Source organism: Mya arenaria, chromosome 12 (genome assembly GCF_026914265.1).
Source record: "Mya arenaria isolate MELC-2E11 chromosome 12, ASM2691426v1".
Classification (NCBI taxonomy): Eukaryota; Metazoa; Mollusca; class Bivalvia; order Myida; family Myidae; genus Mya; species Mya arenaria.
This window is the reverse complement of record NC_069133.1, coordinates 62,855,011-62,870,569: the sequence shown is the minus strand read 5'-3', so window position 1 is coordinate 62,870,569 and position 15,559 is coordinate 62,855,011. Positions and strand designations below refer to the sequence as shown.

General features: G+C 34.1%; 1 protein-coding gene across 3 annotated transcripts in view; it reads right to left on the bottom strand.

Annotated features, from left to right (window-relative positions):
• The window catches only part of LOC128211230 (antiviral innate immune response receptor RIG-I-like), a 39,507-nt gene that overhangs the window by 14,148 nt on the left and 9,800 nt on the right, over positions 1-15,559 (bottom strand). The window contains exons 3-15 of one of the 3 annotated variants that reach the window (XM_052915782.1): positions 8,394-8,531; positions 7,540-7,872; positions 6,640-7,254; positions 6,416-6,523; positions 5,896-6,024; positions 5,389-5,724; positions 5,051-5,122; positions 4,410-4,667; positions 3,780-3,902; positions 2,986-3,093; positions 1,821-1,975; positions 1,369-1,553; positions 842-1,040 (exon numbers count right to left, since the gene is read on the bottom strand). In XM_052915782.1, coding sequence (XP_052771742.1) covers positions 842-1,040; positions 1,369-1,553; positions 1,821-1,975; positions 2,986-3,093; positions 3,780-3,902; positions 4,410-4,667; positions 5,051-5,122; positions 5,389-5,724; positions 5,896-6,024; positions 6,416-6,523; positions 6,640-7,254; positions 7,540-7,872; positions 8,394-8,531 — 2,759 coding nt within the window. Of the gene's footprint in view, positions 1-841; positions 1,041-1,368; positions 1,554-1,820; positions 1,976-2,985; positions 3,094-3,779; positions 3,903-4,409; positions 4,668-5,050; positions 5,123-5,388; positions 5,725-5,895; positions 6,025-6,415; positions 6,524-6,639; positions 7,255-7,539; positions 7,873-8,393; positions 8,615-15,559 lie in introns of all 3 variants that reach the window. The other 2 variants (XM_052915784.1, XM_052915783.1) reach the window with 2 other exon arrangements.

Sequence of the window (15,559 nt, the reverse complement as noted above, 5' to 3'; positions counted from 1 at the left end):
TTCAAAGTGATAGTTTTGATAGTTTTCATGTACACCTAAACGCAAAACTTAATCAATGCCTCCGACGACGGCAATCAAGTGACGACAATAGCTCGTCATTTGTTTTCAAAATCAAACGAGCTAAAAAAAAAGTAAAAAAGTAAAAACTTTCAATCTGTGGGAGGGCCGCTTTAATGGGGGCAAAACCCTACGAGTTATTAGACAATTTATCACATGAACAAACTAAACCGGGACATTATGCCCTCAAACACCTTCACAAAGTGTTATCATGAATAGGGAAAAATACTTAAGCGTCTGTACAAGACATAAACCTTCTTTTCTAACGTACATGGGACATAACTATGAAGAAACTGATGTGATTTACCAAACGATCGAACTTGACCGAGACATACGCCAACAAACATTGTCACTTAGTTTCATTATGATTCGGTACTTTACTGTTTGCACAAGACATATTTTATGACATTAAAAGGGCAAAACCTTAGAGTTACTGATGCGTTTGCATTAGTAATTCAACGTATTGCCTGAACAAGGTTTTCCTGTACCGACGATGGAGCCACCGACGCATATATCGCAACAAAAGCGAGGTCGCATAAGAGACCAGCGAATTGAGCTACTAAAAATGGTATGTCGCAGATCGCCATTTTAACACAACTTAATCAACTTTTAAATGAATTTTAAATGTCGTATTAAAACACTGATAGAAAAGCTTGTCGCTCAGAAATAAAAAAAAAAACACATTTAATTTTCAACAAAAAGGTTTATGCTATTGAGCGACAGGCCATTCAATACGGTGAGATGAAATAACAAATATACAACAACAATAAGTATTGATACTCACCTGGGGCATTTCAGAAGAATCGACTTTCTCCCGCAGTTTTAGGTGAAGATACCGAGCCATAACTTCATTATACATGTGTTGTTTATTTGAATGATGACATTCGTCGAACACAATCAGAGAAAATTCTCTGACACTTTCAATTTTCTTTGCTTTTAAAGCATTCACAAGAATCTGTGCTGTTACAACAAAGATGTCTCTTCTGCAATCAATTAAACAAAACAGTTAAAAACCAAGTCAGTCTTGAAAAAGTTTCAATAATGAGGACTTAATGCACAAAAATGTATGATTTTATGTTTTCAATTCTCTTTTTTTATACATTTATCATGCATTTAGACTACGATTGGTGCATAAATTTAACTGTGAAATTTCTTGATGAAATATTACGACTCAATGTAATTAAGCCTAAATATTTTAATAGATTACATAAAGCATTTGACGAACATCATATGTGACAGGTTTCACAAACAGTTTATGACATTTTACCAATTTCATTGCGTCATGTTTTTAACAATTACGAACAGACTTGCTTTTCAAGGAAATCCCAGAGCATTTGCTTTTTCAGCCTGTGGACGTTTCCACTGAACACCTTTGTCCTGAAAGTTGGAAGTCGTTCTGCACATACTTCTCCTTGCTGGATGGCTAGCGCTTCGTTTTCGACAAGAAATAAAATACGAACCTTCTTCCTTTCTGCTATTTTCCGTCTTAGGTGAACCTAGAATTTTAATGTTGAAAGAAAATATCATGCATGACTTGTCATTATGAGTGTACATTACGGATTTAACAACATCATAATGAAAATGAAATCAATCTACGAGGTAAGCGCTCATTCTTAAAAAAATATGTTTGAATCCTAACCATTGCTTTCCTAAAATAAAGCATGAAATAATATGCAATGGTAGGAAGTTTGGCATTTATAAAAGCATTTTCACACTCATTCATCAAAACTATTTGAAGAGTGATTTTTTAGAAGATTAATTACCTGCATAATTCTGCATGCCACCCTGGTCTTGCCCGAGTTTGTTGGAGCCATCACTATAACGTTTTCTCCATCACAACCCTCCTGTGCTAACTCTTCTTGGTAACCCCGTAGACTTATATCCACGTCATTAACATTCGTTCCAAGATCGTCTTGGTCTGGAAACAAACCGAACGATAAGCTTCAAACATATTTTCTTTAATTTGATGATTATTTCTTACATACTTCCAAAAAATCATCTTGACCAAACTCGCATCACAACTGACACAACCACCAACCTCATCTTCATCGTCCACACTTATATGTTCCTTCTCCATTTCCTCCTTCTGCTTATCCTCATCATCACCATGATCATTTTCATTATTATCATTAATAAATGCATAAGCAATGCCACACGAATTTTCATTTAGAAAAGTAAACGTCCAATTTGCTTTTGCTGTTGACATTTTATCAATGTTGTACATATGCTTCTTTGAAGAAATATACATTCTAAATAAAATCCTTAGAAGCACAAAGTACATCCATAACAAGAGCTTCCGAGCAGAGCGCTCGACTATACGCCTCTTTCCCTTAAAATGAATAGAATAACTATGTAATATGTGTCTGTGAAAAGCATCACAAAAAGCCAAATTAAAAAGTAAACAAGAAACGCCGCAATGCGACGAAACAAGGTGTCCGATGATCGGCAGTAGAACTTTAGCCTTCGTTGTGAGATTCAGTTTCAGCTGGTATTTTTTTTCGATTTTAGTGACCTTACCTTTAGTGCTCTTAAACATTAACCTAAGTTCCTAAGTCAATCATCGGCGAACAATTGTATGAAGGATAATATGAGGTTCTGTAACCTCATTTTGTGATGGTCCTGAACAACTGTTTGCAGTATTTAGTAAATTTATTGAATGGTATTGTAGTTATAAGTAAATATTTTAACATGCCCTTTAAATTTAACCGGACGTCAACGCTGGGGCCGAGTAGTATAGCCTCCATATTCTTCGAAAGGTCGAGATAATAATGAAAGCAGCACTTAAACTGCATATCCTATGCTTAAAAAAACTAAATCATATTAATTACCAGCGTTACCTGAAACGCACCTATTTTGTATTTGGCCTAATCATATTATTTAAAGACCACCAAGACCAGAATATCAAAACCTGCACTGTGCTAAACTCACCTGTCTCAATATTGATCTCAAACTCTTTCTCGCTAAAGACCCTTTCCGGTCCAATTATATTTAAATCGTTTCGTATCGTATTCTCATTGTTTCCTGCGTCCTGGACACCTAAAACATACAGTATAGTAATTATGTACAGTCAAAATGAATACTTATCTGTACTTTTCAACATACATCTGCGTGTTTGCTACAATGAAATGCATACCTTTAAAGTTTTCGGAAAACATAAACTTTAATAACAAATCCATAGGTTCTTCTTTAAATGGACACAAACGCACAACAATTAATTTAAACGCACAAACGTTAATATGTAGAAGAATATGTAATAAGAATTGATACTAAATAAACTTTTAAATAGAACACGATGTTACAGCATGTTTTGAACTGGAACGAAAAAATAACAGACTCAACTTTTTTTCTAATAAACAATTTCTCTCTGATATTTAAACCAAAACAGCCAATAAAGAATTGTAGACATAGATAATGACATACGTACTTAAAATACTGTCCAAAATGATTAATTATTAAAAAATATGATTAATACATAATTAATTTGTTTAAAGCAGTAGCACTCTTTTCATGCCAGTCAAGCACATGACTATCAAATTGATTAAAATTGACGTGATGATATGTATTGCAGATCCATTTATTGATGTGATGAAATTGCAAATTGAAATAAGGATTTTGGTGAAAATGCGAAACAAAATGAAAAGTAGGTATGATACAATGACGCGAAGATATAAGCGATTAATGGAGAAAGGCATCATGATCAAATCTAAATCTATTCAACATACCGATTTTAGAAGGCATACGTATGTCAATGTCCGGAATGTTTGCTATTTCGGGTGGACAAATCGAAGAAAGGGGCGATCCTTTACATGCCAATAAAAAGTCTTTGTCATAAACTAATCGCTTTCCTGTAGATTATCAAAATATATAAGATATAAGGGTAGGTAAAATTGAATAGAGTTTAAAGATGCACTATTACTCAAACATAACATTGAACACATTTTAAACAATTCGTTCAATATGGCAAATATATCTCATGGAGGATACCGAGTTTAATTTGAAAGAAATGTGCAGAAAACATAGTAATGCTACCTTATGAGACCATAGTAGATCGCAGTTAATCTTAAAGCATTCACCAATCATTAAAAATGCGTTTTCAGCTATTAAATACACGGTTATAATATTGTTAATACTCATTAATAGTTTCCATAAGTGCATTATCTAGTTAGTATTTGAGGGTGTATCACTCAAAATTTATTTTTGCTTTACATGTGTATGTATTAATTTTGAATTAGAGTGTCACTTTAACTATCTTAATATACTTATTGATGATTAACGTTTCTAAACTAATCTAAATTAAAAAAGAAATTGTCTTCCGTACACGTTTAATTGAGTGAGTAATGTCTAAGCCTTACCAGCTTCAGTTGCATCCATCTGAGACCTTGCTTGTTTTACAGTCGTTTGTGTTCCCTCTTTTGGAAGTCGAGAATATATTTCTGTCTCATGGTTATCAGTGTTATGCAGAAGTTCTTTGAAAGCCGATGTTACGTCATCAACAGCGGATTTTGCTTTCAAACATGTTTCTTCTTCATCGGACAAGATTGGAGAAGATTGGAGTAATTCGCTAAAGTCAGGGACGTCTTCATTTCCGCAGCTTTTTGCTTCTCCCGATTCTACGAAATGATTGTTGTAAATATTGTTTGTGCCCGCAAAATTGGCATATGAATGGCAGAGCAAATAGTACAATATTTACACTATGTATATACATGTAAAAAGAATGGAATATTCATTCACAATGATTTGACATGATTCACTGACCGTCTCTAGGCGGTAATCCCATCGTTTATTGGTAAGGCTATTAACACGTATATGGCCTGTTTGTGGTGTTTTTACGTTTGTGTCTCTAGTTCAATGTCGCTTGGGCCCTAATATTGTGCATCTAAAATGGGATCATATTTGATTGTTTTGACCACAAGGCTTGTCCTTCGTAAAAAAAATGTAAAACAATAAAGTTTACAAATTAGCTAAGAGACCACACTAAATTAAGTCTTTTTACCAAATGAAGATGCAATTTCTGTCTCGGTCACACAACTGTTTTGTTCATTGTACCTATGTTGCGCCATCAATTCTAAAACAGAGAATCAGTTATACAACGATGCTTACATGGTCGTTTGAGTGCTAATTTTTTGTCGAAGAAATTTTACTCCAACTTTTAGGTTAATGCCTTTTCGTGAATATTTGTCTAGGTTTTGTACTTTCGAAAACAACAGATCTTTTGAATTAATGTTATTTCATGGTTTCAAAAACTAAAAGCAAAACAAACATTAAAAATTGTTTTTCAAAATTAAGAATATTTAGATAATAGAAATATAAACAACAAAGGAAATATCTCACTTTTGTAAATGTCAGGTTCCAACTTTTCAGCCAGTGCCAATAAATCGCATTCAATGAGAGCATTCATGAAATCCTTAAACCAAGTCTCTACTCTACAAGGGAGTTTGAACAGCAACACCCAAATAGCTCGATAATGCCCTTTATTGACATATTCTGCTCTTATTTCTTGTGCGTCAGCGTCATTTATAGCTTTGAATCTTTCAAGAATAGGAATCAGTGTTGTAGGATCAGTGATTTTTTCTAATAAATCGTCCACAAATAAATCCAGCAATCTTCTGTAATGCTCGTCACAAGCAACGAACTCCCCTTTCAATAACTGTGCAATTTTGGGATAGCCTAAAAGATACAAACATAATATTTTGAAAACACACAGCAATTCACCATATTCGTATGGAAGTTAGTCATAGAAATCTTATTTTTCGCTTTCATTTAAGCAACATTACGATACAGTATTCGCTAACAATTCAAATGCATAGTATATTAAATTAAATTCAACTGTTACGATACCATTTTCTCCAGCCATAAGCTCATAAAAAGCTACAAATCGTCCAGGGTCGTCAATTTCGTTCATGAAAATATCATAGCCAATTTTGACAGCCATGTTGTCTTCACAGTCTCTCAACATTTTGCGTTGCTCTGTTTCATGAAATAATCGGTATATAATACAGATAAAAGCTATAATTTCCTGAGTCTTCGCATTAATTGAAACCCGACAACATTCATGTAATGTAAACGTGCTTCAAGAAACTCATTCAAGGTGGTGTGTTTGGTAAATGTCACCACACTAAAGTTTTAATATTGTTTTGTTAAAGAAGAGTAGAAAATAAATACACTAATTCAGTTTGCACTCGGGCCGTTTTGCGAATATGGGACCTGTGGCCTGGCGCCCATAACATAATTATATAATTCAAAGATGTGTCATTTTGCAAAAATAATGTAAATGATGCCTTTCCGAGAGCCTTTAAACGTAGTGATAATAAGTCTTTGACAAGGTTTTATAACTTTAACTGGAAATGCAAACTCTTACCTTGATTAAAATAGTGCAGTCTTAAAAAGTCGGTTGGCTCCAAACACAGACAGATATATCCAGAAAAAGATTTCAAGTTACCTTTAATAATTTCATCGTTGCTGAAATCTGAAAAAAATACAAAGAAATACAAGACAACAACAACAACAACAACGTGTATCTTGAATTAACATAAGAACAAGTCATCACAACTTCACTAAGTAACTGCTGTTCATTTTACCTACCAGACAGTGAAACGTGATTTTTGCTAGAATCGTCATGGATTTTTAACTGTGTTTGGTTTTTATGAGCCTCTTGTGGACTTAATCCGCTGGTAATATCGTCTCTTGCAATAACTTTAACAAGTGTTTCTTCTGTTTCCATATTCAAATGGGTCAGTACTTCGTGATCAGGGTATCGAGTAATGGATTCTTTTAATTGAAATTTATCAGTTTCGCTTTTATCCGCAGTTATCGCATCATCTGTCTGACTGTCACTTCTGAAGGTTCTTGCTTGTATGGCTTTTAAACTTGTAGTATCATCATTGACGCAGGGAGTCACAACTGCTTCTTTGTTTTGCGGCAGTAGCATGTCCACAATTTCCATGCCAAGTTCGTCCAACTCAATCTTTAAGGTATTCGATCCAAGTTCGTTAGGTTTGCAATGAGAGCTGGCAATTGGTTCTGAATTCAAATTTGTCATTTCCATATCCGTGTTTGTTTGTTTGTGCTCCCCACTGTCAATTTCACATTTTTCAGTCACAAAAGCATTTGGTTCCTCTGTTTCAGAACTCATAGAAACGTTGCTATCTCTTAAATTGTCACTCAACTGAGTGTCTTCGTTTTTCTGCACAACAATCTCTGCAATATGTATATATAATATGAGACGTAGAAACTTGTTACCACTACCTGTATGATAGGAATTTTTTAATTCATGGGTTTCACATGTTTACTGTTTAAGGCAATATTATAATTGGAAACTAGTTTACTGGCATGAATAAAATGATTCACGCTTTAAGAATAATCAAATCATTTATAGCGGACAATGTATTAAAAGCACTGCTTATTCAAAGCAATAACCACACTGTTACACCTTTTGCAGTTCATATTTTGTGTCCGTTAAGAAATAACATGGCTTATTATTACTGTTGAACATATCCGGCTCCAGTTTTTCCGCTACATCGTTATATCCATGGTCAATCAAAATGACCAAGAAATCTTTAAACCAGTTTTCCTTTCTGCTTTGTAATCTTAAAAGCATTTCCCATGCTGCAACGTCCCTGCCGTGGTTATGCGTTTCAGCTATAATCCTCTGAACATCTTCGTTCGTTATAAGTTCTCTTGTAAGCAAGGATGGTAAAATCTCCGTTGGATTCACTACTGGAACTATTTGATCAGCAAACAGTTCCAAAAGTTTCCTGAAGTGTTCATCTGAAGCAACAATTTCACCCTCGATGTATCGGGCAATCTTTGGATATCCTGCAATAATAACACATGGCTTCATCATCATTTCACTCTTAAGTACCTGGCAGGCAAAGACTTTTACATTTCAATTATACTGAAAATGAGCGCTGATTCCCTTTCGATTTCATTGCAAGTAATATTTATAGCTTAAACCCGATCATTTATTTATAAGGGCGTGTGTCTATAACTCAAGTTCACTATAGTTTGTATCCTTGTCTTGTGCCACTAAACAGGGTTTAGTTTTGAATTTTCGACTACTGGGCGTGTCCCTGTAGTTAACATAATAATACTATTATTTGTATTATGTATTTTTGTCTTGTGACGTTTTGTGTCCCTAGTGTAGTTTATGTTTGGTCTCGACCAATCGGCCTCTAACAAGCATCTTGGTTACAGTTAATGATCCTTTGCTCTTCACTGTAGGCTCCATTTTTCATTACATATAAGTGACTATCCCATGTTCACACCTAACTTTTGTCATTTATGATAAAGCATTTTATTCTCAATAAAACATCATACATTATTTGTATTAAGTATACCGTTTTCGTTGGCCATCAGCTCCCTGAACGCGGTAAAACGCCCGGAGTCCTCTATGTCATAGATAAGCATTCGCAAACCGAGCTCAACAGCTTTGTCAACGCTCTTTCGGGACAGTTCAAATATCTTCTTTCTTTGCTCTACACAGAAAAAGAAACGGGCGAAAAACATGTTGGTATCAATGGCAGCAGACCGAGCAACATAGAAGCATCCGATAGAAATTCTGAAAACCGATTGTAAATTGAAACTGAGATACGTATGCAAATAGTAGGACATTGACGAATAATCTGGGGCCCACGGGCCGGATACGTTTTGGCTGGTACTTAGGTTCAATTATTGAATCACCCGGTACACGTCCAATACAGCTATAAAATACACAATTATTTTTCTTAAATGTATTTAATGTATTCAAAATATTCAAAATTGTAAACATATTAATTATGAGCTCACATAAACAAAGAAGGCAAATCCATATATTTTTTGACAAATAACCAAAACGATTCCAAACTGTATAAGACATGTTGGGTTCACCGATTAGGTACAATAACTGTGATGTTTCTATAGTGAGTGTATTGAGCATGCAGGTCATACACCATTTACAGCAATAGTGAAAACCCTCCCCCACAGTGAGAATGCCAGTCCTGTACTACCTTTAAGTAATATTTCGTACTGAACCATTTGCCATTTTTCTGCCACTTGGTCGTTGGAGCTTAAGGGGAGATATAGCATGTATTAAAAGGTTGCGTCTTGATTTTAAAAATATAAAGAAAACTTGTGTCTCGCTATTTCTTTAAAATTTATTTTTTAATGTTCGTTCGTTTGATGATAACCCATCATCTCTGAAACTTTTGGCAGGATAAAAGAAAAGTTGCAGTAGCCTGTACTTTATAGGCCTTTAGTGTATGTAACAGTACGTTACCATTACATTTAAGGTTAGACTTTTGTTTTAAACGTTTGACTTTCATCATTATTATTACTTGAGTGTAGGATTATTTAAAGGTACTTGGGGTGTTAAACATTACTTTCAATATTCACAGTAATTGTATTCTTTTGTTTCAATGTTACATTATTTTAATGTTCATGGCCCCCATATTTCGTTATTATAACTTTTTGCGAATTGTAGATAGTTTGCACTTCATCAGCGAGTGATTGCGATGCTAATAGGATGTACTGTTCTTTTGTGTAAACGATAAGCCATTACAAATGCCAACATGTTATACAGATTGTATTTCAATATTAGGCAAAGACATGCATGTTTACAATGTAAATGATGATGTTTGCATGTTTGTATGGGTCAAAGGCAACATACGTATAGTTCACTTGGAGCATTTTAGGTTTGGGTTAGCTGAAAACGTTGCACGTTCAACACGTGAGGACAGAAAACATAGTAAGGACAACGGGTGATAAAAATTACAATAATAAACTACTAGCTTTAAAAGTGGTCCCCCTTAGATTATAATTTGATAAATCATAAAACACTCATACATAAGCGTATCTGGCTGGGGTTTTCGAAAAGTAACCGAGCTCTCATGGATATCGAGCTGCTGTATATGTTTGATATAGATACAAGAGGGCCGTAATGGCCCTAAATCGCTCACCTGAGTAAAAGTTTTAATCCGTTGTTACCATAAGACAATGTTGCACACCAAATACCTTAGCTTTGTGCCTTTCGGTTTCAGACAAGAATATTCTAAGTTTATTTCTTTTATATTGCAACATCACACAGGTAAACTTCGAGGCATTTGAAATTAGGGGCATAAATTGAACAATCTTAGTTGCGGGCCATAAGACAATGCTGCCCATCAAATATCTAAGCATAATAATTGTTCGCAAAACTGAACACATGGTCCAAATTTCATTGCCATAGCTAAGAAAGGTATCCTGTCAATGTCAGTATTAAAATATGTTTACAAACTTTTAAAATGAAACTCTTATTCAAAATCAGTACATACACATGTATAACAAACATAAATTTTGAGTGATAAACCTTTAAAGCTGCGCTCTCACAGATTGAACGTTTTGACAACTTTTTGTCTTGAAACGAGCCATTTTTTGCAAAAATCCATGAAAACCAGTTATATAAGACTGCTGACAAAAATAGATCGCGGAATGTTATATTTAAGTTCAAAAATTGATGTTTCATGCATTTTTCTTAAACCGTTAGTAACATTTTAAGCCATAACACATTAATTTTCGTACGGAAATATGAAAATCTACCATCTGATTTTTTGTCAGCAATCTTATATAACTGGTGTGCAGATATTTTCGCAAAAAGTTGCTCTTTCAAAGATAAAAAAGTGGTAAAAATTGTATATCAGTGAGAGTGCCGCTTTAACTAATTACTTAATAATGCATCTATGGAAAATATTAATAACTGATAACAAGATTGTAACCATTTTTTTCGACATTTATTCATCCTTTTTGGTAAATGAAAACTATTGTTTTAATTTTGGAAAAAAAACATTTGGGAGTAAAGGGCATCTTTAAACATGATCCAAATTCAATTGCAGTAGCTTCAAAGATAAGAAAATATCTCAAAAGGTCACATTTTAGGTCATCCAAAACATTAATATTTGTCCGGCTTGGATAAATTCGAACTGCTTCTTTGAAACCTTCAAAAGATTTGTAGTCCTGTGCTTAACATCATAGGCGTAAGAATTAAAATTTAAAGAATTAAAAAAATGTATTTAATTGCTGTATAATGATAACATATTAACTCTTGTAAAAAAGTAAGTTACTTTCATCAAAAAGAAAAAGAAAGGGAATAAATGCTTATGGATGGAATCGGACCGCTACCTTTAAACCCTCAAAAGCTTTTTAATCCTGTGCTTAACGACATAGGTTTTACCATCATAAAATTAAAGAGTTTCGAGTTGAGGTTTTCATTAGGGGTGAGATACCTTAATATACATGAGAAGAGTATGGTGCTTCTGCACTGTACTTCCTTTTGATATCTTTCTATATACCAAGTTTTATTTCAATCCCATCATTAGGTTTGAAGTTATGGCCCGGACAAGCACCAACTATTAAAATGGTTAAGGGAAGGTACCTTAATGAGTATGCATAATATGATTATGGTTCTTGTGCACTGCACCTCCTCTCATTGCCATCTATCTATAAGTTTTATTTCAATCCCATCCGTAGTGCTGAAATTATTTTCCGTACCCATTTCAAATATTGAAAGAAGTAGTAGTAGTCTTTGACAGATTTCCGTATATAAGTCTCCAGGAAAATTGTGTAGACCGGAGTGGCGCCAGCTTTGACCCAATGGGCATAAATTTAACTAACTTGGTACAATATCACTTTATAATGCTGCATACAAAAATCATGGGTATGGGCCCTGACGACTTTATCACGTTCACAAGCAATTGTGTACAGACGGACGCACGAACCACGTACACTTGCCCTTGGCCAGTAGAGCTGAAAATTAACTAACCCTCTTTACGAAGGGAAGGACGACCAACTACACTCTCTGAGTACATTATGTGTTTCTTTAACTATACTTTTAACACTGTTAACAAAGGCAGGGAAAGTTAAAACAGAAATTAACTGCACACTCCAAAAAACAGGTTGTCTCTCTTAGACTGTAATTTTTGACTTGGCTACAATAACTATTTTAATAACTTCAAGGGCCATAATCTAGTCATGTTTTGGCGGATCTGTATGGTTTAAAAAAGGAACCTATCTCTAATAGATATCTAACTACTGTGTATATTTGAATGAGAAAAAATTGAAGACTTTATCGCGTTCACAAGCAATTGCATACAGACAGACGCATGGATGCACGGATGCACACACTGACAGGGCATAAGCTCTTATGACTTGTACACTTTTAAGAAAATCCCGAATACATTAAGGCAATATTTCTTCAATTAGTAACGAAAAATATTTAACTTGTATTCCTTTATCATATGGATTAGTACTTAAGACATTATAAAGGAAAGAATGTAGCCTTTTTTTTAAATTATGTAATATTATTTAAATTCTTGATTAGAAACTAAGCTTTTCTATCGTGTTAAATTGTAACATTTTTCACATACTGATGATTTATATAATAGGATTTGATTTGATTTATAATGTGTGGAAGCAATGTAACATCTGAAAATTGTTAATGTTTAGATAAATGATCCGATAGTGAGATGCTATTTCAAGGTGTAGATTACTTTACCCAAAACAACTAAACCTGTCACTGGATGCGATTAATACCCCAACTTCATTACTTTACTGCAATAAGAAGTATCACTGAAATGATGTATGCTCATTGCATGCCCTATGTCGGTGAGAAGGCGTCAATTAAGTTAATTGTCCTATAATATAGAAATAACGAGCTTCGCATCAGGGAAATGTCATTCTTTTGATTAAAAGTATAGCATAGTTTTTAATTGAGTTGACTTAACACCAAATAATATTTGACTTGTACAGTTGAAGTCAATAGCTTAACAACATATAAAGTTCTGAAGTGAAGTGAATCTCCCGCCTAATTAAGAACAATATCATCTACGCCTTTAGACTAAGAAATATGAAACAATTGACAACAACTAAAAAAAATCCCCCGAATTTATGGTTTACGTGCACTCCATTTCTTCAAAATGAGATATATTTGTATATTTAGTTTGAAGACAATACCTCAAACATACTTTTCAAGTTATGCTCCAGACAAAAGAAAAAGTATGAAAATTAACAAAGGGCCAATAACTGAAAAGAAACAGCACCTAGGGTCATGGTTCTTGTTCACTGCACTTCACCTCAACGAGATATAACTGTATATTATGTTTGTAATCAATATCTCAAAGCCTTTAAGTTATGCTCTAAACAAAAAATAAGTATAAAGATTGCTCCTCAACTGCTTAGCAAAGCAGATTGTGTACACATTAAAGCCCATCCAATGCCTATTATGTATTGTAGATCAGAGGTCATGGTCATCACTAGCAGATTAAGGGTGGGGCGCACCCGGCGCCCCCCCCCCCCCCAATCGTCCAAGTTCCAAGTTTACTTTTTATTTCAATGTTAGAGAAGAAAAGTAATAAACTACGCCCTAAGTGCACCATTTCGGGATATAAATTGTTAAAATGTTCTTGGGGGAAGGAACCCCAACCCCCCCCCCCTATGAGGGAGGGGCGCAAGTAAAAAGGGTATGCCCCTAAGTTACGCCCCCTCTAACGTCGAATCCTGGACCCGCCCCTGGTCACATAGGTTGGACACTAAAATATGGCCATTCAGTCCTCTGATATTGTTTAAAAAGTAATAACATGACATTTCAATAAAATTCTAAGAGTTAAACTTGAAACAATATAATTATATATGCCAGCCACTCCAGAGTCAAGTCAGTCACAAATAGAATGCTTATAACAATGTCATATAATAACTGTTTAGAATTGATTTATATTTTAAAAGAATATCAAAAGGAAGCTTGTATGAAATTTTAAATTTTGATCCTTAAAAAAGAATTATAAAATAAATTAAATAACCTTTTCAAAAGGTAAAAGAAATGAATACATACATTTTGGAGTCAATGTATTACTATAACATAACATAATAGGCAGTGAGCATATTGGAATTCAATCTTTACCTATAGGTAGTATTAATAATATTTACATTGAGATCCTTATATAAAATATACATTACATGCTTATGAACAGTTTACAGAAAACCATGGGCTACATTCAAAATAAAACACATTTCTAAATAGCATACATGATGAAATGGATATGACATGCTTTGTTTTGCTTCAGACTTATAAATATTTTCAGTAGGGGCACAATATAGTATATAATTGCACAAAAACATGCTAAGAACTTTTTTCAGCAATAAGCAGATTTGATTAAAAAACACACAACATTTTCAGGTAACGTTTACATTTATTTAATAGTGGGTAATGAGGTTTTAAGATATAAATTACACACTAACAAGTAAAATTAGGCTAATTTAAATAGAATTACCCATTTAAAGGTCAGGGGCCATGATTACTAATTGTCTCAAGTCTGAGTTGAGACTCAAGTCGCAAAATTGCAAATCTTTATTATATTGAAACTTCCTTCTACATGTAGTTAAGTATCAGAGATGAAATTAGCTGAATTTTATGACTATTTGAAGCTGACATAGCTTTTTTTTGGACAAAAAATGGGAATATAGATGATTCTTTGTAATTTAATAAAGGTTCTTTTCTGAGTGTGAGTCTAGACTCAGGCTTGAGACTGTTCGTTGTCATTGGCCCAGATAACGGATATGTATTGAAATGGGGGGGGGGGCATTGGTGGTACACAGGCTATACCAAGTCAGCTAACCTTCATTTAAACTATTTATGGCTTAAAGGGGCAACAGGACTATATAAACCTCCAGGTGGCGCTGGGGCAAGCTTTTGTATAATTTTATGCATGTTTCACATCAGGGACACTTTTTCCAAATTTATGCAATGCTTACAAAAAGTTGAGACATGAAACTTTGCAGGCATGTAGAATGAAGGTTAAACAAATAAAAAATCCTTAAGTTTGTTTTTGAAACATTACTAGAAACATGACTTTGAGAAAAAAATCCAACTGTCAGATTGAAAATTTGAATTTGCCGGGGGAGTGGCTAATTGGTGTTCTGGGGGTTATGAACTCTCTGTTGTAAACATTACCACGTGCTGGTGTTTACATCCCTAGCAGCTTGCTTGTAGCAGACGATATGCCTCACTATCAAATACTGTGGTAACAAAAGTGAACAAACCTTGATATTAAAGTTTTTATTCCACCTGCATATCCCAAAATTGTTGATAGATATCATCAGCTTCATATGCTACATTTTAGTCTAATTGTTTTCTATGATATTAACACTTTTTAATTTTGAAGCATCACGTAATTAATAAGTCGGGTGAATCATTTCAAGGTTTAAATATGTAACGTATTTGTCGTTTAAAAGAAAAATATGAACCTCATTGCTTAAATGTTAGTTGCTCCTTCGCTTCACTTTCAAAAGCTTTGTCATCATTACAAATGTTTATATCCTGAGCCAGGTAAAGTGAATATCTCCTATTGTTTTTCAGTCATGTAAACTATATATATCTTTGTCCTGATTATTTTGTTCCATATTATCAGTTCCCTCCTTTTTGACTCAAAATGTGCATTTGATTTCCAGTTATCAATACACAAACCAGATTCCAGCCAGTGACATTTAATTACCAATTAAG